General features: G+C 39.5%; 2 protein-coding genes across 3 annotated transcripts; both read right to left on the reverse strand.

The window, feature by feature from the left end:
• Positions 1-2573: 2573 nt before the first annotated feature.
• prdx5 (peroxiredoxin 5) lies at positions 2574-6498 on the reverse strand. Its single transcript, XM_044222218.1, has 6 exons — positions 6174-6498; positions 4902-5036; positions 4682-4813; positions 4102-4140; positions 3955-4019; positions 2574-3156 (listed from the first exon to the last, which is right to left on the reverse strand). Exons 1-6 carry the CDS (start codon positions 6267-6269, stop codon positions 3051-3053), a joined length of 573 nt encoding a protein of 190 aa, XP_044078153.1. The 5' UTR covers positions 6270-6498; the 3' UTR covers positions 2574-3050.
• Positions 6499-7230: 732 nt separating this feature from the next.
• On the reverse strand, positions 7231-22338 carry esrra (estrogen-related receptor alpha). 2 transcript variants are annotated; one of them, XM_044222216.1, is made up of 8 exons: positions 22076-22338; positions 20314-20416; positions 14992-15375; positions 14133-14249; positions 13909-14022; positions 12705-12872; positions 12051-12320; positions 7231-10563 (listed from the first exon to the last, which is right to left on the reverse strand). In XM_044222216.1, the coding sequence occupies exons 3-8, from the start codon at positions 15368-15370 to the stop codon at positions 10310-10312; spliced, it is 1302 nt and encodes a 433-aa protein (XP_044078151.1). In that variant the 5' UTR covers positions 15371-15375; positions 20314-20416; positions 22076-22338; the 3' UTR covers positions 7231-10309. The 2 variants fall into 2 exon arrangements, with proteins under 2 accessions (XP_044078151.1, XP_044078152.1); XM_044222217.1 differs by lacking the exons at positions 20314-20416; positions 22076-22338 and adding an exon at positions 19286-19719.
• Between the last annotated feature and the right edge of the window lie 3700 nt (positions 22339-26038).

Genomic DNA, 26038 nt, shown 5'->3' on the forward strand with positions numbered 1-26038 from the left:
CTTGCATTGTAACTTTACGACTTTTTCAACATGGAAGGAACTTATAATTTCTTCTGATAATGCAAGTAGAACTCCATGAAGTAGTCAAGTACCGATCCAGCCTGATGTCATGTATTTGATACCTGCAATAAAAAAGTTGTATTGGGTCATTAAAAAGAACTTTGACTGAAAGTGTGTTGTTTTTTTTACACACACAGAAAATGTATAAACAAATGTTAAACTATTTTAAATTAGAATACAATACAATAATAAAGTAGGTAATAAAATAGAACAAAGCATATAAAAGTAGAACCAAAGGAAGAAATAAAAAGAAAACTAAATTATATACACAGGATGATATGCAGTTACGTATATACATACATATACAGTATGTATACACACACATATTTACACACAAAACTATGTACAATATGTGCAGTATCAGTGTAATATGCAAGTTATAGTGCAAAGGACTTTAGGTAGCAGTGGGAATGGTATAGTAATGTGCAAAAGAAGACCAACATAACAGAATAGTTCCATGTAAAATGTCATGTATCATGTATAACATGTAGAGGTGAGGTTTGTGAGAAGAGTCATTTATTTATGGTGCAGTGCAAAGGATGAGGTGGAGTTGAGCCTGAGTAAAGAAGCTGCTCTGTAGTCTGGTGGTACGGCAGCAGATACTTCTGTATCACTTGCCAGATGGCAACAGGGTGAACAGTCTTTTAGGAGGGCTCTGCGCAGACACCTCACCTCTCTGATATCACTGATGCTCAGTAGGTTGGTACCAATGATCTTCTGAGCAGTTTTAACCCACCACCCGCTGCAGAGCCCTCCGGTCCTGGGCCGTGCACATCCCATGCAAGTTTGTAAAGTTTCCAGTCAGGATGCTTTCTATTGCTCCTCTGTAAAAGCGAACAAGAACATGGCACAGGAATTTTACCCTCTTCAGTTTCCTTAAGAAATACAAGACATACAGCTGTTTCTGAGCTTTACCGGGGTGGAGATGCGAGAGGACCATGTCAGGTTCTCTGTGATGCTGATTCCCAGGAACCTAAAACTTCTTCACCCGCTCCACCGATGTAGACAGGGGTTGTGTGTCTTTGCCTTCTTTTTCATAGAGGACGTTTCATGTATGTTGGCTCATTCATAAAATGAGTCAACGTACATTTCAGTGCATGTGTAGTGCCAAAACTCATGACGTGTAATATGGATATATATGGATTAAACTTTATTTAAATATTGTTAATATAGTATGTTCATACAATGTGCTTACCTGCCCCATGTCAGTCCATATTCAATGGTTGTTTTACTTTGATTTCTATAGCCTGTGCATGCTTACTTTGAGTCAAAATGTCTTGTTTGTAGTGTAAATCATTCAAAAGAGACCAAGTGGGGATGCTGAACCAGTTTTGTTCATTACTAAATATACCAAAGTTTCGGAAGGTATCAACAACATGACACATATTACAAGATGAACTGATAAAATATCTTTACACAAAAAGCCAAGAGTAGTATTCATAAGAGGAAATAATGTCAGGGAAAAGTTGGCACATTCTCAATACGTCTCCCCAAAACAAAAACAAAAATCTTTACAAACTAATCACACCGACCCCTGATGGAAACTATAAATGCGGGTTTTGTGCACAATGTAACAACACAACTAGACACACTTGGTGGTTGGTTGGTGACCCACATGTAAAAAAAAATACAAATCAGAGGAGTAACCTCAGGAAATATAAAGGGTGTCATTTACTTATTAACATGTCCTTGTGGAAGAGGATATGTAGGAAAAACATCAAGAGAATTAAAACAAAGAATAGCAGAACATAAAAGCAGTTTAAGATTTAAAAAATAGATCTATCCAGTTGTAGCACATTTCATGGAAATTAATCATCCAGTCTCTTCCCTGAAATATATAGGAATTGAGAAGCTATGTTTGTCAAAGAGAGGAAGAATTTTGGATCTCTAAACGGGGCATGTTAAGCCCAAGAGGGTTAAATGAGGAATTAGACTCGAAGCCATTTCTGTAGATTCCACTGGATAATATTAGTTCTCCAGTAACATGATTTCTTTGAGAACAATTGGAAGTATAGATCTTGAATAAGTGGATTAAGTTCAAAAGTAGATGTTCTTTTACATCAGTTAGGGTTATTTGTAAATGTTAAGTGATGGAAGTGAATTCAATAGTGTTTTAAAAAGTAATCTGGATAATTGGTTTAAATAACACAGAATTTATTTACTTGTATTGAGAAACTGACATTCAACCCTTTCCCCTGTAGATGTGTTAAGATTAAAAAAAAATTGTTAGCGAATTATGTAAAAAGTTGATTGTAATGTAATATTCTGTATTTGTGGTTGCGGATATTTTTCTAAAAAGAGATTTGTCTAAACGTTTTGACATGAACTAAGGATAAGGAGATTTTGTAAATAGTATGTTTGAAGAAAAAGGTGACTGTAAAGTTTACATGGTATCTATGGTGACACATCGATCACAACAGATCAATGTGTTATAAGGAAACCAGAAACAGCCTCCTCCTGATGAAGGCAAGATAGCCAGAAACGTTTAGTGAATAAAGCACGGTGTACTGGAGAAGAGTTGTACAGTGTTTTAATTTTTATGGACTTACATTGAAGCTTACACAGATCTGCACCTTGCTGTGTGTGCTCTCAAAGAAGGGAAAAGTACTGTAAATCATAACATGAAAACATTATGGTACTGAGCATTTTGGTCTCTTGCATCGTTCATTATAAGAAGATCAAAGCTGTGGGATATTTTATTAACACATGCTAAATAACATACACTATGAGCAATGCAGGAAAACAGTGATTATTGCTTTCAGGGGAAATTTTATTTACTTACAAGTAATACTATACAGAGGATGATGAAGTTCCTTTGGACTGCCATTCATGTCATAGTTGTGCGCATTAATTACCTTTCAACTCTGTTTTTGACATTTGCATCCGTCTTTGGGAAAAGGAGGAAGCTTGAAAAGGTTGGTACTGGGCTTTGTTAGTGCAACTTAAAGTAACTCAGTGTTGCAGTTTGGTTTATTAAGCTCTAAATAAGCCTACAGATCAGACAGAACATTGGAAGCCAGGCTGCAGGTCAGCCCGGTGCCATCAGGCTCCACATTGATCATCTTCACAACTCCATCTTCCACCAACATAGCATATCTGAAACAGAGGATGAAGTACACACTGATTTATAGCTATGATCTTCAAATGTACCAGGAAATGCCAGACACTAACTCCAATGCACCTACTTAAAGATTGATTGAAGAAAAGATTTATTTTCAGAACATGATCCTGAACACAACTTAGTAAGCACCCTGAAGAAAAATTTAAAATAAATAAATAAATAAATAGTGACTCGATTTAGGACTGAAACTAATTGAAATGTGTTAAAATATGACATGAACATGAAGTCAAGTCTAGTCTTTATGGTTTTCTCAGTATTATTCTAGAAACACTGATGTTAACATTGACCTCTGCACCATGGAGAGAGTGTCTCTTAAAAACAAACCAAAAGCGGTTCCATGTCTGTGACTGTGTTCGATATCACGCCCTCATTCACAACTCCCTATATAACAGGCACTCAATAGTTTACAGTGAGCAGTTCATTGAGATTTCAGACACTTATGAATAAGTCAAACAACTGCAATTTTTGCATCTATAAAATGCAATGCATTACATAGTGGTATTGTTAGCATAAAGTAGTGTACATATCATGGACATTACTTTGTTCATTCCATTGTGGGAAATTCTGATGGCTCTATATAGAGCATACATTTCTAAATTCAGACATTCAAATAAAATGGTGGACAGTTACGATCACGCACCATTCTAGTAAATAGGGAGTGATTTCCGAAACAGCCTGAGCTTACATTGGCTTTAATTAATGAAGAAAAAAAAGATCAAAAACATGCTAGCAAACTGCTATTGCAAAACTGAAATAAGCAAAAGGATCATTACCTCTTGGATCGCTTGTTCCCAAGTACCTGCACAATCTGATCACTGTCAAGTAACAGGTCAACTGCCTAAGAGGCAGAAATAAAAAGACAGATGAGTACACACAGTCACGTTAAATAAAACTTAAATATACCAGACATATAGTTTTACCTTTGTAAAAGCTCCAGTAGGATCAGCCAGCATTCGAACCTGCAGAGGAAACAGTAGTAAGCTCAGCGTTCTTAATATCTAAAATATCATGTGCATTTCATGTATCTTTAAGTATGTCTGTTGTGTCATCAACGTCTCTATTCTTGAGCAAGGCCACTCTGATGTAAGGAAACTGACTTCTTAAACAGACTTTACACTACACAAGGATAATGTCAGTGAGCTTACAGTATATTAAGTGTGAGACCTTGGCATTATCATCTACTGTGAGCATCTTATTGTCAGAGGTACCAAAACACTGTCTGCAGTTAGTTATGATTTCTAAAATGCCTCAATTGTGCACACAGCCTAGTGCACTAATAGTGTTCAGCAGACTGCTGGGATTAACTTCTGGTCAAATCCACTAAAAATGGGTGCCAAATTCATGATTTACTTTACTCATACAAAATGTCTGCCAGGAGTTGTCCACATCTAAGTTGTGTGATTAATAATATTATATTATATTATTGGCTTTCATCTCACAATTTGACTTGCCGCAGGTCGTCATAGAAATTGCTTGTCACTTAAAAATTGTAGTCCATACCTTGCCATCTGTTCCATGCTCCTTTCCCCAGGCAGCCATGACAAATGCGTCATTGACAGAAATGCAAGCAACCTCCTGTATACCTTTACTCTTTAAGTCTTCAGCCTGCTGCACAAAACCTGGGAGGTGAGTCTGCAAACAACAAGAGAAATACAACGTCAGCTGATGCAAAGATGATTGTGCACATGACACAGCAAACAGATGATGGTGGGGACTCAACCTTGGAACAACCAGGGGTAAAAGCTCCAGGTACAGCGAAGAGGACTCCCTTCTTCCCCTTGAAGAGTTGATCCATTGCCACCTTATTTCCTGGCTCTCCCTCCTGGACCTCCACTGCGGGGAGATGTTCACCAATCTGTTAGGGATTGAGAAGACAATATACAAGAAAGTAAACCCACTTACTCAAATTATAATAGCAAATGATACCTTTTTTTTTTTTTTTTTTTTTTTTGGTCTGCCCCTACAGGCAAATTGCATTGCTGTCCTGATTGGTAGGTAGAATCTGTTGGTCAAAAGGTGTCAGCATACTTACACATACTTTGATGAAAGCATAGGAAAGATATGCACAAAACACATATGAAAGATCAAATACATTTTTTTTTATCCACATTTGCTCAACTTAATCACTACATGGATTATTAAAATAAACCAGTCTCCAATTAGGCCTCTCAGTAATAATTAGAGGCTGGTGGTTTAGCAGATGATTAGGGTAGACAACCTCAACAGGATATAAATTTTAACTTAATAAGCGCACACTTGGGTTGGTGGCCACTGGAGGGCGACAAATCACCAGATCCAGATGCAGGTCTCTCGTTAAAATGGCCGAATGAATTTAAGCCTGACATTGACGGACTAATAAATCTACTCTAACGACATACACTTTATCACACGGAGTGCTTAAACGCATTTTCAACACGCGCTAATAAATACACATCACACTTTAACAATGTTATGCCCTTTAAGATATTGTAATAAATCAACATTTGTACGCATGGCAGCTGTGAAGTACATGCACACATTCAGATGGTTGGAGTTAGAATAAGTTAATGCTTATACACACATTTACTGCCGCTGTATTAAACAAAGAAAGTAAGACAGAGCAACACAAGTTTAATGTTAACTACACAGGCCTTAAAATGGTATTATATAAATAATATATACTTTTTCCGAGTGGCTAACTTATGTACAAAGGAACTGGACCAGCCAGGTGTCAGATAGTGTAATCATTCACAGTTTGCATTACGTTATGCTACGTTCAAGTCGAGCCAGCAGGTGTTGAGGAAGCTTCTGGTAAAGTGCTTGAAACAAATGTTATCATTCCTAGCTAATGGCTGTCATGGCGACGGGTTTCAAGGGGGCACGGTGAGCTACAGAGAGAAAGGCGAAGGACGTAACGTTAGTTAATTCTCAATAAAACACCCTCACGTCTTTGCATAAGCCATGTAACGTTAGCGCATACAGCTAACATTAGCTAAACGCATGCAAGTCTTACCTGAATTGGCATTTTGACGACAGGAGAGGTGTGTAGCAGCCTTACGCACTGGACGACACGGCTGCTCTTGATGACAGCGGCTGTGATGGAAAGCATTGTAGCTGGCTATTTCACTAGCTAGCGTTAAGTAAGCTATTATCTTGCGACAACTTTGTAGGATGTGGTGTGTCGTCTGTTGCGTTTCTGCTTTCTGACGCACCTCAACCTACTTAACTGTCACTGTAATTTACAACACTGTTACGTTCAGTAGTGTCCCACATTGAGTTTGGCTGTTGGGAGTTAATCTAGCATCCAGATTTGGGCCTGCTAAATCTTTATTTACTGCGCCATCTGCTAGCAAGAAGCCACATGTCTAATGTAATATTTGTGAGACTGATTGATACAATTGTGGACTGAAGCCAAACCGGTTTTCTCATTTGAAAGCTGCAGGCAGACATGACAGTTCTGATAAAGAAATTAACTTGCTAAGTCCTCTATTAATATATATATATAGTTCGGGAAACCTACATTAAGGTGGAGGAAATGTAAAAGCACATATATATATTGTCACAACTATAGTAAAGTTAGTGCTATTTGCAAACCCTTGTTGGCTAATTCTGAGCCCATGCAGCTCAAACACACTCTGGCAATCCTACAGGATAATGTTGCCGCAGAGGGTAAAGCTTCCTGTGTTGTTTCACAAAACGGACAGAGGTGATGCTGAGCTGCAAAAATTAACACACAAACACATGAAGGCAAATAGTTTATAATGGTGGTATGGTCAGGTATACAATCAACTACTACCATCTATGGATTGTTTTTATTCTTGAGTATTCATTTCTCATGCTCAGTAACTGCATGTGAAGTCTGTCCAGCATTTATGTTTTGCACAACCTTTGAAGGACTGTCCCTCATCATCACTTATGAGTGATGAGATATGTGCACTGCATTGTCAAAAATATGAATCATGAAGTTGAAAGTTTCAACAGTAGTCTTCGTCACACTACCCCCATCTAATACACACACAAATACACATACAGTACATAAATATACACAGGGAGAGATGAGACCAGTGATATGTGGTGGTGGTGTGTCCATTTATTACACAACACAAAGCACCTACAATAATCCACTCCCTGTTGCGTCAGATAGTGGAAGAGCTCACTTTTTTCACAGTGATTTTTATGTGGACATGTATAGACAAGGACATCAAACTGTTTTATCTAAATGAAACAAAAAATAGCCTACACACAGAAATTCACAGCCAATATCACACACAAAAATAAAGCAGTGTCAACAAACAGTAAATTGAGTAAAAAATAGAATTTAATCATTTAAATAGTCTTTCAAAATACAAACATTGATTTTAACTTCTAAATAATATAACGTTTAGTAGCTATTCTTCATTATAACTGGCAATGTTAAATGTACACTGTGGCTATACAAGGAAATGTGAGATTTGGTAATTTATTGTATTGCTCATTTGTATTAATGCGCACATATTTAATAAAACTGCAAATGGCTGTATAATTATAACAGTGACACTGCAAATGACCCTGTCTTCACCCTAACCCACCGTACCTAAAACATTTGTATGCTTGTGAAAAATCTACCTTTGTGTAAATGTTAAAGTTAATTTGAAGATACCTGAACAGCTTTAAGTCTACCCAGGCGTCGATATTTATGTCTGCTTCAGAATTCTGATTACTATTTGAGAAATTAGGTTAGTAAACAAATCAGAACAAAACTGTTTTAGATCACAAGAATATGTCAGCTGTAACCTATGAAAACAAAACCAAACAGGTGAGGTCAGAGTCAGTCGCTGCTCCACAGTGCTAGCTGTTGCTAATATAACATCTGTGTGTTACAAGTTGAACTGTTTTCAATTTAAAATTGCTGTAAATGACCTCCAGTGTTTTCGAGCTGCACCATTATTCCTGTGAAACACTTTGTACCATGGCGCATCTTATAAAGCACGATTAATGAGCCATATACACCTTAAAGTTAGGAAAACAGAAACAAATGATTTCAGGTGTTCGCAGAACTGCAAGACATTCAATAAACCCAATATTTAAATTTAAGTTGACAAATCAAAAGATCAAGAATTACATTTGTCTCCACAGTTATTTGGCCGTCTGGCTTACTCTGCCTGCTGAGGTAGCCCTCTGTAGCCTCACCGTGCCACTAAATCTATAGAGCCATGTAAATTGATCCCTAAAATGACAATCAGCTTCAGAAAACACACAACTGCTTACATTAAAAAAAACAATTAGTATTTATAATATCCTGAATAGAAAGCTTCATTTCAGTACCAAACCCACAACAGTGTCACAATGTAAATAAAATACCCTTAAATCCTGGAAAGGAAAATTTATGTTTCAAGTCTTTACAAATTTCAGAACACTGTAAGCTGCACAAATATAATTATAATGGGGAATTTGTATCACATTTGCTGGCTTTATTATCTTCCACTATAAATTGCATGTTTCTGTTTATTTAAATGGAACTGTACATGGCTAAATTAATGGCCCTTTGGCCACCAAATATTATTTTTAGGAATCTAATTTTGTCAACAGATACTGTAGCTTTGCATTGCATGTGAAGCTTACTATAATGATCATTTCTACTGTAAGTATACAAACCTGCTGAACAATGAGTAGGACTTTCAGGATGTTGCCAGACAAGATTTCAACATCCAAAAGGAAGATGTTGTGTATGTTGCATTTCTTGTTGTCCTGAGCCCATTACGGGCACTTGCAAGTTAAAGTTCAACAGCTGTACGCACACAAAGGAGGGATCTCACATTGAAACAATTGAGATCTTTTATGCAACGTTCTTCACTACTGCAGAAAATGCAGCAAAATCTCATTATACACCTATCAATCATGTGGGTTAGTGTTAGACATTATAACCCACAAATCAAACAGGTAAAATAGGTCAGACCGTTATTTTTGAACAGCACAGCTGCTGCAGTCAAAAATAGTGGTTAGATCTAGTGGAGGAGGACAGTATAAAAAAGCAGATGAGGCATATGCATTTCTTTTCTAACCACTGTTGTTGCCACACTGGCTTTAATGTCAAAGAGTTGTGTTCTTCCCTGATCTCAGTGTAGCTCATTGTTTTAGACTGCACAGGAACGCACACGCTTGCTTGTCTGGAAGCCAGTTTTTTGTGTGTCAATAGGATTTACATACAACACTAAATATATTACCTTCCAAGTAGAGCATTTTATGAGCACACAATCTTCATATGCACTTCTCCTGGACAAATCAATTGCACAACCTTTTATAAAGAATCCTGCACCCACTATGTACACCAGTGGTTCCCAACTCCAGTATTTAACCCCAAAAGTGCTGCTGGTCTTACCAGGTTTTTAAATCTACTCACCTGGCATCCCCGACTCAAACCAGTCTCTACTAGAAGCTATAACTTGTTTTGTTTTTTGTTTTTGTTTTTAAATCAACACTTGGGGTCCTGAGAGTGGCGAACTACTGATATACACACACAACTAGATGTCTCACCATTTTATCCAGATTTTAAATGTGACAGACAATAATCGAGTCATTATATTGCTTTTAACATATTGCAAGTAATTCCTATGAATTTGCCTACAACGGCACACTAAACTATAGTAAATACAAGCACTCCGTGTGCATGTCAGTCTGACCCTATACTGGACCCTCAAGTCTTTCGGTGAATATGTTGTTATGGCTTTCATGAGTAGATGTTGCATTATTTTAAAAAGTTCAAAAGCCACATGACTGCAGTCTGTTCTTGGGTACCTAAATGTTGTTCTTCAGTGGTTATGCAACTGCAGACCGATGCTGTGATGGAACACGCCATGAAAATAGTTGAAAGGTTTTCTGGCATTCATGTTAAATGTTTTCATTCTTAGATCTTGGAGCCTTTTACTGAAGCTTGGCAGTTACATCTTACTGTAAATAACCAATTCCCACTTAAGGACATGAATACATGAGGTTTTTCTTTTCTCATATTCTTTTCCTTTCTTCATGTAGCCAAGGGGAAAAGGACCATTTTCCTCATTATTAATTCTCTAATAAAATCTTTCATTCCTCACAAACCACTCATCCACTCTTGAAGACTAGATCTCTGTTGGGTCTTTCTCCGCATCCTCTTTACTTCCGCTGCTTTCCGCTCTAGGGAGAGTCCATCATGGCTTCCAGCATCTCCAGGAATAGTTTGTGCATGGGTACACCACCACGCGTCTTGATACTGTAGAAGGTGGTAAGAGCACGACCAGCAGTCTGTCGGAGGAGAGGCAATGTTAAAAGGAGGCGTCCTGCACGCTGGGGGTCGTCTGGGCGCCGCTGACATTCCAGCTCCAGCAGGGCCTGGTGGAGGAGGTCCCGCAGCTTCTGCACAGCCTCCATGTCCTCGATGTAAACAGAGTCTGACAGAACAGCAGGGAGTACATGGTAAGACACTGTGTAGGGTGTCTACATTTTCTCAGCTTTTGCCACAGAAAGAAAGCCTGTGTTGCCCAGTAACTTACCACAGATACAAACTAATGGCAGCCTTTGTTTACAAAACAAGCAGTGGATTTGTAGTGCGAGCAGGACATGCTAGATGATCTGCTGTTGACGGTAATCTTGAGTGAATCTCTAAGAGATGTCTACATAAAGGGTATGACTGCCACAACTAATTTCAGTGTAGACTAATTTCTACTCTACGCTGTTTGTTTCTGTGATGGTAGATCTGCCTGCCAAAGACTAGACTATTTTGCAGCAGTCAACGCCTAACAGCTGAAACAAAACAAAAAAACACTCACTGCACCTAACACTGGCAATAAAGGATCTGTTGTTATGGGCCTCTGGCTGCTGACATGCACATAATCCCATCGAGCTAAAACACTGGACAACCGACATCATCTGCACTGCTTCCAGCTAATACACTGTTTCTGTTGCTACCAATGCCACACTTAGTAGTTAGATGGGGACTGATGACATTGATTAGCCAGCTACTTACATATGGAAGAACATATAATCCCACAATTGTAGACCATACTAATACAAGAAATTGTATTGCACCAATAAAATTGGTTTAAAGCCCAAAATAGTTCTGTGTGTGCCACCATGATTAAGACAGGAAAACATACACTTACAGTAGTTCCCAGTTTATTAGGTACACCTTGCTAAAACTAATGCAATATAACAACAACCCTGCAATAAATCCAACCTTTACCAAGATTGTGTTTTTCGTAAAAGTATTGTAGAAAGGTGTTGATTCGATGTTTTGGCAAGTTTGGTGGCTGTGGTGCTGTTGAACTGCATTGAATTATGCTGAGATAATATCAATGAGGGTATACTAAATGAGAAAAACCTCTCTGTATAACAATACAGTTCAGTAGCACCACAAATTCCAGCCTCCAAAATGATCATCAGTTGAACCAATGCCTCTCTATAACAGTTTAAACAAAAACTGAACATCATAACCTTCATGAAGGTCAAATGTATTGCAGGCCTGTTGTAATAGACTGCATTAGGTTTAGCTAATTAACTACCTAATAATGTACCTAATAAACTGGAACCTAAGTGCAGGTTTTGTTATATGAATATTCCATTTAGTTTCCCAAGAAATGTCTTAGCGGATGTGGTGAGCACTGCCTTTAATAAGCCTTATACTATATTTCATAAAAATGTAATCATTTCCTTGCGGGAAACCCTGATGTGTTCAATAATACCACTAGAGAACACTTTGAGGCAGTTTCAGTTAGGTCTAATCATGGCAAGTGATAGGAAAATCTACAGCAAAAAGTATATCACTGTTAATAGTTCTATATTATTAGTTTAATACTGGTTCTTTAAGATGCAAATGTTGGTTTGCCAAAATACTGAGTAAAATCTATATGTCTGCATAACTGTTCAACTACACAAGTACCTGAATTAGTGAGTGCGATGGCTTTCAGCATGACAAATTCCTCCCGGTCCACGTTTAGTGCACGGAAACGGCGAGCAAGTTGACTAATTGCTGCATTTAGTTCTGTCAGTCCAGCAACACGTGACATCTCCTCATCAAGGACAAAATCCTCTGCGAACACCACCTCGTCCTCACAGCCAAGAGAGCGGTACGCTACACCCAGCACCAGCACCTCCAGCCACACTGACTGCAGCACGGACATCTGGTCTGCTAGGGACAGCGACAGGAAGCCTGCAGGGAAACAGACAGCTTGTAATACAGTTGAGCACTGTGCCAGTTCAGTTGAACTGTCAGCAGAAAATCAGCCTCTCCTCTTCTAAACACACCACGCACACCAATAAATTATATATTTTGTTTCAGACATTTTGTTTTACCTATTAATTTTGTTGCACCTATCAATTAGGCTGTTCAGCCATCAGAATCAGGTTCACACAGGCCATTTATAATGGTCAGTATTCTAGTTCTGTGAAAATAAATCCAGAAGTCATGGCCTGAGTGAAACATGACACAGCAAGTCTCTTCCTAGTCAGTGACATTGAATCATTACATCTCTTCCACTGCTGCCATGCCATCACTGCCTCTCCTTCACTATTTTATCACCTCTGCATCTCTTACCAGGAATGTGTTTGGCCCAGCCAATGATGACAACCAGCTCACGGTCAGCAAGGTCACAAAGGGTGGTGAGCGTGCGCTGGGCTGTGTCGGGCTGCAGAGGGTCAGGCATGGCAAATAACTTTTCTGGTTCTGCCACTAGAAGGTGGGACACAATGATGTTGGAGGAACCTATGTCACAAAATAGACACAAAACAATGGATTAATATGATGCACAAATAAAACTTGCAGTCTACATTTATAGACACGCTGATACCCAAAATATTAACTCTGTCATTATCTAAACTAATACATAACATTTTGCTTTAAACAACATGCTGCCCTGTACTGGTGTTAACTGTACTATATACTGCACTATATTCATGCTTTAGACCTGCCAATTGACTTATTAACGGACACGTATTCTTACTTCTATGATTTCAGATCAGAGTTTTGCTTTAAACTTGCTCAACTCGTCAGTCAGATTGATGTGAATCAAAAACTCCAAGTTATGTCATCTAAATGTGTGCAAAGGAGCGCATTTGCAGTATTTCACTCTTGTATTGCTGACTGAAGAAGTAACTGAACAATTTTTTGGCAGTAGAGGGCGCCATTTTCTAATCAGTTCCAATGGGTTTGAAGTGTTGTGTGTGTTGCTTGTATGCTCTGGGCACTTTGTGTTTTACCCACCCAGCATATCAGCATTTTTTAGAGGAGCACTCTGAGTGTCTCAAGTTTTAAAAAAAAAAAGAGCAGATGAACTCTCTATTGCTATCTCTGAATCAGACGAGCGTAGGGGGGACCTCCCAACTGAACTGTTGCAGACAACCCTAAGCTTAGATTTGTTTGTCTGTGATGACGTGTGATGTGTTTTTAATTGCCTGAACATAGCTGCTGTTGGTAGTTACATTTACTTTGCCTGCACACAATCGATCGACAGCTGATAATGCGTTGCCTAGCAACAGCAAGACGCCTTTCTCTTCAAAAAAAAAAATCTAAAACCATTCCCAGACATTAATGAGAGCCCAATATCATATATAGTTAACGTGGGGGCTGATTGCACCTTTATAGTTTGCTACACTAACATGGCACCCGCAGTCTTTTAGCTGCCATTTGATAGTTAAACCAAACAAATATGCTGTGTTATTGAACCACTTTACATCTAATTTTCCCATGTTCTGTGTTTTAGAACAAAAAGCTAATGAGAAGACAAGGATATAAATCCCACCTTTTTCACTCTCCTTTGTCAGTGGTAGTGGAGCACTCTGGTATGTTGCATTCTCCACTTCTGGGCGCCTTTTGTACTTCTGCCTTCCACCTCTGACCCTGTCAAGACGAACTCCTAAATTGTGAACAAAATAAATATACCGTATTTAAAAGATTAGCATAAAGACCCTTTAGATATAACATAAAATACTGGCTACAGAGCTTCTGCACACCATGAACACTCACCCTCTTTCAGCATGCCTACTTTGAGGCACTTGGTGAAGCGGCATGCCTGACAAGCCTTTCTGCGCCTTTTGGTGATCTCGCACTCGTTCGATGCTGGACAGCTGTATTCAATGTTACCTTTATGGAAAAACAGAAAATATTAATTTACTGTTAAGAAAATGATTAAGAAATACAAATATCAATGAGCATTTGATATGAATGAAAAACACATTTAATTTCTCCAATCTTTCTGATCTCTTAAACATAATCTACTCAGGGTGGAAATCGCACAACAGACTTGGGATGCCCCAAGCTGTTCCAGATTGGTACTGGAGCTGATGAAAGGATATTTTAATTGGTCGGTACCAGCTATATTAAACCTAATAAATTTATGTTTAATTTAATGCCCTACGCTCCAGCTATACCAGTCCTCACACGGGTGTAATAAACATCCTATTTCTCTCCATGAAAATACATAGAATGTATGTATTGAGTTCACAGGTCACCAAGACAAGTAACACTACAAGATATTTTCAAAATATGCCAGAGACTTGTTACTATGATAAAATAAAAAAAATATTCAATATCTGCACTTCTTGCTATATCTTAATAGTTTTAACTAGTTTAACTAACTATGAAAGCCTTTAATGGAATACTAGAATACTGGCAGTGTGCTTTTTTATGTGGAAAAATATAAATATTGCAAAAAGACTCTTTTCTAAAATAATAAGGTAATCAATAGCGGCCAGTGCCATACAAAACACGATTTAAGTACTTCAAATGTAAAACCCGTCAACTTGTTACATTACAGAAGGTGTCAGGAAAACATTAACTGTTCACTGCTAGTTCTACTAAAGAAACACTTCACCACAACACACACCTTGGATGGTTCTCTTGAAGAATGCTTTGCAGGCCTCACATGACGCCACGCCATAGTGGTAACCCGAGGCCACATCCCCACATACTAAACACAGCCTCTTCGGTAGCGTGCTCAGGGCGTACTTGCACCGCCCTGCTCCGTTTCCAGTTGAGCCTTCCTCTGCTCCATCACCACCCTCGTCTTTGAAGTGGCAACGCAGAGCTGGTGTGTAGAGTGGCGGAGAGTAACGTTTAGCACCGTCTCCTCTGGTTCCTCCACCTCCACTGTGAGAGGAGTCTGAGGAGGCCCCGCCAGGGCTGATCCGACCTCCCCCACCTCCCTCTGGACTGCTCGGTTCTGCCTTTATGTAGACATCTGACCGACGCTCCCTGGAAGACATGATGTCTAGAGAGAAAAAAATATACAACAAAGCAAAGTAAATAAAGGCATACAACCTTTTACCTCACATCTTTGTCTTTTAAACTACCTTCTTGCCACCAGGTTAAAAAAAAAAAAAGACCAAAATCTGACTTTTTCTAACACGTGGCACTGGTCAGATTATGAACATGCAATCTGATATTATCACATTGTTGTTGAATCTCTTTTCTCTACAGAGTGGTACTTTCATAATCACAATCACTGCAATTCTGTGTCTATTTTTTCTCCCTTTGTCAAGTCAGTGTTATTTATATAGCCGAATATCAGAAATCACAAATTTGCCTCAAGGGGCTTTACAATCTGTACAGTATACAACACCCTCTATCCTTAGACCTTTGTGGCACCTTCCAACTAAAAGAGAGGGTGGAAACGTGCCAGTAGTGCCCCATCATGAGCTACAGGACCCTGACACTGTCTAAGACACGGTCTCCAAGGATTTACACCAAACATTAGTAATCATTACTGTTTGCACCTACGGCTTTAGTTCATCCATGTGGGATGGTTTGAGTGTAAACACAGGAATCGTAAGGAAGCGCAGCCAAAAAGCAAAATGGATACATTCTGAACTGGGTGCATGTTCTGAATGTACCAGTGAATTTAGACCAACTTCTAAGCTCAGTTAAAGCCCAACTAACTTAAGCTAAACTACCCTGAGTGACTACTAAACAAGTAACCTGTGGTTACTTCACATTAAGATCATGGTCAGTTTTCTTTGCTTGAAGCATGGACTGTGTAAAGCACCTGGATTTTGCAATATCAGCATGCTAACATCGCAAAAGGCCTGCTAGTTCCCTTGTTCTTTAGCAGCACTTAGTCCCTGTGTTGTTTGTGTTATTTTTTGCTCAGGTAGGCTTTTAAGCCATCAGAAACACCTTAGATTCACCAAACCAGAACCGTTCACACCTATAATAAAACTTTACAGTCCTCGAATCATCCCCACAGTGTTTAGTCTTTATCTGTGACATTTCTAGACATTAAAATAGCCAAGGTGACTAGATGAAGGTCGCTATGCTTATGAGCAATGGCCGCTCTTCCCTATTCAGACACATAACTTATGTTCAAGTAAGGCAGTAAGAATACTGCAGCAACCTACTTGACTGCCAAAGGCTGTCTGTAGTTCTCCATTTAATTACAGGAACAAGCATGGCAAATACTTCATGTTTGCAATGAAATTAAATATGTTTATGAATCCAAATACAGGCACACAGAAGGCCAAAATTATAGTTAAGCAGCCACTTTCCCATGTTTATCATTAAACCTGTTGTACACCATTGCAATGTCCTCCTCCATCTCAAAAAAAGTGACAACAACAAACACATATTCCTCAAAATCATGAAAATACACACACACTCACTCTCATACACTACAGATTCCTCAGCTGAGTATCTAAGGTCAAGATTGCCACAAATGTGAAAATCAAACAGCAACCTTATGACAATTATAAGAAGAGATTTCATTTCTTGAGTGAGTGTACAGTCCTGACCTTTCACAACCAAATGCAAACCGGTTAGAGAGCAATGTGAATGGTTAGATCACCGTGAGTAATTTTGTTTCATGCTTTTAAGCTGTGATTCAACTTCCAGTAACTTAGTTCTAATACCATCTGTCAGGGTTCTTAATATCAATCATACATTGCATCAATTATAAATAAGACAATTAGCTTAAAAGCATTCTGATCTCTTTGACACATAATGTAGTAATAGCAAATGGGCATCTGTGTCAGTAGGTTTCTTGCATTCAAGTAACTTAACAAGTGGGTGAATATTTGTGTGACCAAGGTGACCACTACTCTGCCCTGCCCAAATTATGTTAATAATTAATTCAGACTCCTGTAATTACACCTCTATAAGGAGACCCAGTCAGTATACTGTATAGCCAAACAATGACTAATATTTCATTATGCTGTCTGAAATTTACTTCTTATCAAAGGATGATAGAAATGTAGATAGGACTTCAAGGATCAGAAAAAATGGAAAAGGGGATCAATAGGGTAGAAGCATTAACTGTAGTGTGTGCCATGTCTGTCTCTGGGCTTCAACTCATCAGTGGATACATTAATGCAGAGCCTTACTTGAACAATTGTGCTCTTTTTCCAATTTAATATATCACTGTGTGAGGACGATGAGATGGGATCTCTGCAGCCTAAATAGCCTCAATCCAGTTAAAACCCAAAAGTGACTTGTGATTTTCTGATGTATACATACTGGCACTGGCAATCCACTGCTATTACCAACCATTTTTTCCTCTTGTTTATCAGTTGGGCTGATAATCCAGTGGCAGCTTGTATGTTTAAAAAGTGTTGCAATATGCATTGCTTATGGTCGGTTCAATGCTCCAATCCCTCGCCCTGCCCACAATGACAACATTACATGCAGTTCTATGTTCGGTACACACTAGTATGGGTTACTCGCCCAAAAACGTATGGGTGTTTAGCATAATTAATAAAAGGCTCTTGGTATTTACTTTATGGTACATAATGTATACTAGAGATAAGATTAAATTGCAGGTGTTTTTGATAATTATAAGTAATAATCATCCATTTTCTGTTTTATCTACATTTCTGCAGCTAAAGGTAAACACTGACATGCAGTCTCTGAAAACTATCACCCTGACAACAAAAATATCAGTCAACAGCATATAATCAATGAGAGCTCAGTCCTGACCTGCGATGTATGCTGTTTATCTATGTCAATCTGCAGAATTATGAATATGTTAGATGTTACTCATTTACAGACATCTATAATGAACAAGCCTCTACTGACAACTTTACATCCTGATACACTTCACGTCACAGAGTGAATTTATTGGAAACGACTCTTAGAAAAACATGATTTCTGGGCTTCATTACATAAACGTACTACTAATAAGACACTATCTTTCAGCTTATCTGTTAAATACTTATGCCTCTAAACATTCAGTCAGCGCATGAACATGAAAATGTGATTTAAAGGTGATCAAAGATTTTCAATATCAGGCATATAAAGTGGGCTCTCATTGCATTGATGCCATGCTGAAGACTGAGTCAGTTCCTGGACTTGCAAACAAAATCTCACAGTATGTGCTTTACATATACACAATACAAGATGTAATACAGGGCAGTATGGTTGTAGATAAAGACTTGCCATCCTGGGTTCAAGACACTGAGAGAGGAACTTAATCCACATATCACTCATTGCAAACCAACTATGCCTTTATCATATTTATTGCTACAGCAGATAATTCAATCCTATAGTAGCTGGCAGTCGACACTTTAGTTGGAGTTTGCCCCCTCTGGATTGTAGGACTGTTTGGCAAGCAGCAAGAGGGTCACAGCAAACCTAGCCTGTTTAAAGTTTAGCTACTTGAACTAAGTTTACAAGCTCAGTGAGTGGATCAGCCAATAACATCAGGACTAGTACGTGAGCCCTGATAATCAACAATGTGATTCAGTTTTGCTCAGACTTTAAGCAGACCAACAAGTATCCCTCTACCATGTGCACCGCTGGCCAGGTCCACATCTGCTTTGGCAAAGGAGAAACGTCGGTTTCAGTCACGAAAATGTTCAAAGGCAACCGGTAATAGCTGTATGGTTACTGTTCGTGTGATTAAAGCCGATTAAACAGCCCGTAAACCCAGCTGAGGTTGGCCAAATTGCTGTGTTATCTATTTAACTCACCACAGAAACGTGTCGTGTGTACTGTAAACTAATGTACCAGCATGTTTGGAGTAGCGTTAGCATTAGCTTCAACAACAGCGAACACATTATGATAACTGTAGATTAGCTGCCCTTAGCTAACTAAGCTAGCAGTAGCTAGCGTTAATCCTGACTGACCAGCTCTCTCCTCCTGGGGCTGAGATTTATTTTTGCCACTCTGACCCGGACTAGGCTGCATCTTACCTGATAACGGTGACTAGTACAGCACTTAAGTCCCTCCACGGTGTGATATCATGGCACAGGTTTGACACAAAAAAAAAATCGGTTTAGAGACTGCCAGCGTCTGCTAGCTCGTGTTGGTTGTGTGTTGAGATGGGCCGGGCTACAATCGGCTTTCTCTAACAGCTGGTAGATGGTAATGGATGGATATAATGTAGCTAAAACACATTAGATCAAGGAGCACTCGGGAAACACTTTGACTCTGTGTCATGATTATTTAACTGCCAAATGAGCTAAATGCTAGAAGACATGTATTTTTACATAGGCTTGAATGTCATAGGCCTATACTAACTTCCCATTACACACACAGAAATTTAAAGAAAACTCATATACTCTCATATGATGGAGGAATAGCACATAAACTCGTTGTTAAGAGGTGACATTAGAGAAATATGTTCAGTCCTAATTGTAAACTTACAACAAGCTGACTGGCTAGGTCAGAAATGAACTATGCAGAAAGCTTCTTTTCCCCCCAGGCTGCATACAGCATCCCAAAAACACACAAACTTTGGGCCCCTCACACTGATACCTTGGTTTCTCCTCACACAGGGTTTTGGACATTCTCACATTTATTTATACTTTGATCTGATTTATACTTAATCCTCTCTCCCCTTCCTACACCACTTGTGCCTCATTTATCCTTTTTGGGGGTTGCAGGGCAATCACACCCCACCCTTTCAACATGCTCTATGAGATGCTTGATTGCAACAGAACAATACACACTAGCCACTCGTAATATTTTGGATGTGAAATGAGAAGCCGACACCTTCACCATCGTTCTCTGTTGTTTTTGCTGCATTTCTACTTCCACACCCCTCCTTTGTTTGTGTGTTTTCTAAAGAAGACGTTAACATTGCAAGCTAAAAGTCCATCACAGCCTTACAAGAATGAACTGTGAGGCAGGTGAGGGACTTGGCTACAGGACACAAATAGCAGACATAATCCTAGTTGAAGCACAGCATAATATTTCATCTGATGTGAAAACAGATTACCTGTTTGCTGAGCTGGAGTTCGAAGCCTATATATTTGTGAATCCCGGTGGTAGCTCAATGAAGTGCTATTGCTTTGAGTTGAAGTCTGCAGTTCTCAGGACACCTGCAAAGTAAGCAAAGGTTTATGAGTACCATCCCAGAACTTACAGCCAATCACTTTTCATGTTCCCACCTGCCATTTGTAATTTTAATGGTCACACATTGTTCCAGCCTCATAATAACCATGATGTCTGAGAACAAGTTGTACGCATTAGATTATTAAAAGGCTCTTAACAGTAATAGCTGTGCCAATCTTCACATGTACCAGAGAAAACCTCTATTATTGGCAATAGTTTTGTTTCCTCTGTGGTAAGTCATGTGTATAATCGTAACACTGACTTTTCCTTCCTAAAATACATATTCCACTGTATCTATCCAGATTTCTGCACGCTACTCAAGTACCCTCCCCCTTACGCTGTGTGACACACTCCAAAGGTCATAGTCACAGGAATGCTTGAAGGACAGACAGAGTGAAGCCAACACCTTGTCCCTCACTCATACAAAGTCATAAGCTGAAGTTTGGTGATAACTCTCTGTAAATAATTAAAGAGACCAGTTTTAATGAACATTAATAAATAAAACATTACATGAAACATAATTTAAGTTACTCTTTAAAGTGTGTAAATATGACTCTGGATTTGGAAGTGATCAGAACTGACAACTTTATCTTTATAAAGTGACATTTAAAAAAAAAAGACGATTAATTAAAATTAAAGATGTAGATTTAGATTATAATCATAGCAGGCAATTAAACAAGTTAGTAACTGGCATGCACCCAAATAATTTCTTGTTCTAAATGTTATTTCTGAATACACCTTTTCCCCATGAATGAAAAGTCAAATGTCATAGCACATAAACCGGTCCTTCCTTTGTCTTTAATGGTTTTAAAGCTCTCTTTTAATACTTTTGTTAGGGGACATCGGCGGTCTTTGACACTAATATTGCATCGTATTGACTGTACATAAAACTCAATTTGAGGGTTTTAAATGCGGCGCACTTTGGAGACGGCGAGAACAGCACCCAGGGGTGACCTTGCCTACTGATCTCGGACCGGTGACAGGTTAATTGCCATAGTGGATTATGCCTTAAGATCAGTGACCTCAATCCTGGTTCAGCAGGCACTGTGACTTGCAGAGTTCAGTGTGTTAAGACAGAAAGAAGAATAACTCAGGGGGGCTTAAAACACACATCTGAAAAAAAAGCTAAAGTGTGTACAGTTGAAGAAGTGCGGACTGTTATTTGCCAACGCAGGACTCGCCTTTTAAGTGAGGACGGCATGCGGTGAGCCATACGAGGACATTATCCGCTGCATCTTATTCAACCACAGCGCTGCATTCTTCATTTACTTAATAACTGACCATGCATCCCATTTATTAAGACATTCTGTGGGAGGGGGGGTTACCGGCATTGAGAGCATTACATGGACTGTTATAGCATTTATTTACGTGTGAATTAGTCAGGGGATAGTCTATACGTGTGGTGTAACCTGGACAGGAAGGATGTACTGCAAATTGTTACACAATGTAAGCTACTAAATATTTATTCAGCGGCTCGCGCTCCTACCCCCAATAACGTGACCACGCGAACTTAGCTCTGCCAGGCGAATCGTGCATGCACACCAGGCTACCGTTAAGACAGCTGACATCTCCGCACAAAGATTAATAATAGCCTACACCCACCGTGTGCTCTATCTCTGCAGTGAAGGGTAAGTAAAGCTACTTACTGGGAAATGTAAAAACATCGTAGGGTTGCTTTTTATCTGAAGTCTGTCAAGTCTTCGCGGCTGACAAGTCGGTTTAACCGGTTTAACGGCGCTGTCCAAGCCTCGCAGGGTTTCTCACATCGCATCACTACGTTACGGTAGAATAAGGTGATAACATCAACCGGCGACACACTGTCTTATCCGTCCGTTCGGTCCAGTACGCTGGTGTTATAAATTCTCGTCTTCTGCTACAACAACCGATGTTGTAATTGGACATCAAGACTTCAAGAAGGAACACCGAATGTCCGGTTAAAGATTTTCACAGTAAAACTTTGTCGACTCGCATAGCTTTTCTCGAGCCAGACAACGTCCCAAAGCGAAACGGGGTCTAATATGAGAGAGTCATTATCTACTACCCGAATATGCAAAACACTCCCCAGAATCATACAACTATCAATATTACTAAAATGAACACAAATTACGGCTTTATTTTTACAAGCTCAAACTAGGTAACTTCCGGTTCCCTCCTAGCTTTTTTTGCTAGCTTGACACAGCTCAGTGACGTAGGCCTCTATCCCGTGTCTTTTCTCCTCCCTCTGCCCAATTTGCGTCCGCTGTGTCTCCGTTACGTCCCTACGCACCTTCCACCAGCGTCATCAGCATTATAATAAAGGCCTGCAACTCGTGAAAAAAATATGACCCAGTCTACGTTAATCCTAATGCAGTCCAGGTATGGCTATTTTTTTTTTTTAGATCCGCTGCTTAAAGAGTGTTGATTTCAGATCAACTGTCTACAAATCAGTAGTGTCGTGCCACTGGAGATGTGCTTGCAGCAGCAAATTTCCCCCACTGAAAATGAAGCACTTAAATACTGTTTCATACATTTAAATGTACATTTCTGTTGGCCTTATTGTCCCTTATTACCCTTTGTCTTCATGTAGCCTAGTAGTTTTGTTGTAGTATTTGTAACCTAAAATGCCATACGATTCAATATTGGAATACTTGTTAGGGAGCTTTATGGGGCTGCTGCAGAAAGAATCAAAAGAACTGGCTGCATGTCTCTTACAGCATACCTCTATGGAAAATTTAGTCATGCTGTCGGTCTTGTGACACTGACCCGGCACACTCCACCACTACACTATTTGGACAGGAGCCAAGGAAGAGGAGTTCAGGAGATCACTGCAATAGGGTGAGAAAGGGAAATGGGCTCATCAAGAGATAGTAGTTTGAAAAAAAACAGTAGCCTGCGATACAGTTTGCCAGATGCGTTATCAAAAAAGGTATATCATCATGTGTGATGATATACCTTTTTTGGTTTCTCAGAGATCTCTCGTGTGTGCTCTCTCTTATGCTTACTGTAGCCGAGTACAATAATTAAATGATTTTTCTGTCTAACTTTGTATCCTGCTGCTTCTCGAAATAGCTGCCCCATGTCTCCAACATGCCTGGTAACAGCTGGCACAGAGCGGAGAGAGGTTGTCACAGTAAAGTTGACAACCGAGTCCACAAATAATTTGAACCCCACAAAGAATAAGAAAAACGGGACGTTGGATAAAAAGAAAGTGTAGTAGCCCACGGTTTACTTGGAATAAGTGAGTATTTCCCAACCCCAGCACTGTCTGGCTATAATTAGAGACCAATAAACGTTAGTCTGGTCGGTTTAAACCAATAAGCGCTAAAGCCACACTTGTATTCCCCTCGTTGTGTCAGAAGTGCAAGACAGCAGTGTGTATGCGTCTTGACGTGGTCACACGTATGCAGCGGGCTCGGGGCTCGGACAGGGTTTTCGTGTTGCGCGCTTCAGAGGAAAAACTGACGGCAGTGTCATTGCGACCTTGAAGCAAGGTCATTCAGTCTCTGCTGCAGACACTGCAATTCTGCGGGGCTGCATCATACTGGTGCAGAGTCTGCATTATCATCCTGTTAGAGGCGAAGTCGGTCATGCTATATTCATTAGATTCACTCAAAAACCGGAAAATTGGATTTGATGGAAACAGTTTATGTTTTGAGATTTACTGCATTATAATGAGTAGCTACTACTGTCTTACGCACGACAGTGTGTAGTCGCTGGGGATATGTGTTCAAACTATGAAGAGTGGAGGAGTAGAGACACATTATGAATGCCAGCTGGGGTCCCAAGGGTGCTCCTTACAGCAGATCATGACCTCAGACAGGTGTCAGCAGACTACATAAACACCAAGAAACCATTGTGCCTGTAGTACATCAAATCACTGGGCACTGCATCAGTGAGTCTTACACAACTGATAGAGAACAGACTCCACCTATACTATAAACACCTTGATCAGTGTATAATCATTATTAGCAGCCTACTGGACTGGATACAGAGTGGGTTTAAGGATTTAACTAGAACCACAACGGTGGTTTTCAGTTTGTCCATATCTGAACAATCAGAAGACTTGACAAATGGATGGCATGGTGACATGAGTAAACCATGACAGGGAATAAAGTGAACACAAGGGAAACAAAAGCTTAATGTCTGTGTTGCTACATTTATACATGCTCTTATTACTTACTGCATTTATATTAAAGTTAAAAGGAAAAGTCACCCTAAAACAGGATTTACATTGTGCTATATTATAATGATTATCAGTATCTACAAATATGGACAATTGTTTCGCTAGGATGATCAGAGCAACATGACTTGATAATGTCAACAGGTTACACATAATGTCAGACAGGAATCACTGTCTCTGACTGTCTCTCACTGATGTCTCATCCAACTGAGTGTACAGCGCCCATGTGAATTAGAAAATGTCCCCATTGTATAGCAGCTCTAGGATTTGTCTCTAAATGACATGATCATTGCAGTCTGTGTCTCTGTCGTTCAGCTGAGGGAAATACTTGTGCAAACCTGGAATGTGCAAAATTGTAGAAATAACATGCTTGGATTCTAATTTAGGGTGGATTATCCCTTTAACGCCAGGTCAGGCGTGTAGCCTACAGCAGCACTACTGACACTACCCATTATTTGCCCTCTAGTGGCAGCACTGGGAAACTGCAGCAAAGGAAGTGATGACGTTGAGCAGCTGAGTGTGTGTCCTCCAGTAAAAGGTCACCCACTGCCACAGCACATCATCACTGCCTGCTGACTTCCTGATCGCAATGCCAGAACACTGCCTTTTCTTTTCACATATGCTGCAGGAAAGTGTCAGATTTCCAAAGGACAGATGAACATTCACCTGGTTTCTGCTCCTTTAAAACATTTTGCTTACTCACCATAAAAACATGACGGCACTGGGGACAAAAGGCAGATTGCAATTTGTCCCATTTCAAATCATGGTAACCAACAAACAAATGCAAATCAATTTCAGTCAAAAACCTTGGATGTATTAAGTATACTGTATAAGTTATTCTTGAGCTGTAATAGGGAGGGAAATGTGTCAGTGTATGCCATCTGCTGGTTGTTTTCAAAGACCAAAAAATCTGCAGTAATTTACTTAGAGAGGGTAATTGTAAGTTAGTAACAACTTCAACTTTTATGTATTAGATATTTTGTGACATTAAGGCACATCAGCTTTTCCTTTCAAAAAAATGTAAATACAGGCAACAAAATAACTGCAGCCACAAGTTTGCTGCTGCACTATGTTTGTCATTGGTGCCATTTTCAGACTGAAACACCAAGGTAGAGTTTCCAGCAGAGTATCACTTACATGGATCAACTGAGGAGCAACAGCACATGCTAAAAGGGCCATATTGACAACTTGAAGGGCATTTATACAGTACATCCACAATACAGTACTGCATGTATGCTATTCAAATCCTGCAGCACATGTCAGACCTGTCTCCACCAACTTAAACTGGTCTATAGTGAGCATTAAAGGTGGGGTATGCGATTCTGGAGAAATCCAATACCATGATATAGAGAGAACAACGACACAGCAAGTGCTGTAACTAACGTTAGCTAGGTTGTGGGTTAGCAAACTGTCCCTACAGTTGCTGCTGCTGCTGCAGCGGGAGAGGACG

Source organism: Siniperca chuatsi, linkage group LG14 (genome assembly GCF_020085105.1).
Source record: "Siniperca chuatsi isolate FFG_IHB_CAS linkage group LG14, ASM2008510v1, whole genome shotgun sequence".
Taxonomy (NCBI): domain Eukaryota; kingdom Metazoa; phylum Chordata; class Actinopteri; order Centrarchiformes; family Sinipercidae; genus Siniperca; species Siniperca chuatsi.

What these genes read in the sequence shown, in the direction of transcription:
- prdx5 (XM_044222218.1), bottom strand. Translation starts at nt 6,269, where the DNA reads ATGCTTTCCATCACAGCCGCTGTCATCAAGAGCAGCCGTGTCGTCCAG. An exon ending in TCGTCAAAATGCCAATTCAG is followed by an intron (nt 5,037 to 6,173) that starts GTAAGACTTGCA and finishes AATCCCTAACAG; the next exon opens with ATTGGTGAACATCTCCCCGC. An exon ending in AGCATGGAACAGATGGCAAG is followed by an intron (nt 4,141 to 4,681) that starts GTATGGACTACA and finishes TTTCCTCTGCAG; the next exon opens with GTTCGAATGCTGGCTGATCC.
- esrra (XM_044222216.1), bottom strand. Translation starts at nt 15,370, where the DNA reads ATGTCTTCCAGGGAGCGTCGGTCAGATGTCTACATAAAGGCAGAACCG. An exon ending in AGTAGGCATGCTGAAAGAGG is followed by an intron (nt 14,023 to 14,132) that starts GTGAGTGTTCAT and finishes TTCACAATTTAG; the next exon opens with GAGTTCGTCTTGACAGGGTC. An exon ending in GACAAAGGAGAGTGAAAAAG is followed by an intron (nt 12,873 to 13,908) that starts GTGGGATTTATA and finishes TTTGTGACATAG; the next exon opens with GTTCCTCCAACATCATTGTG.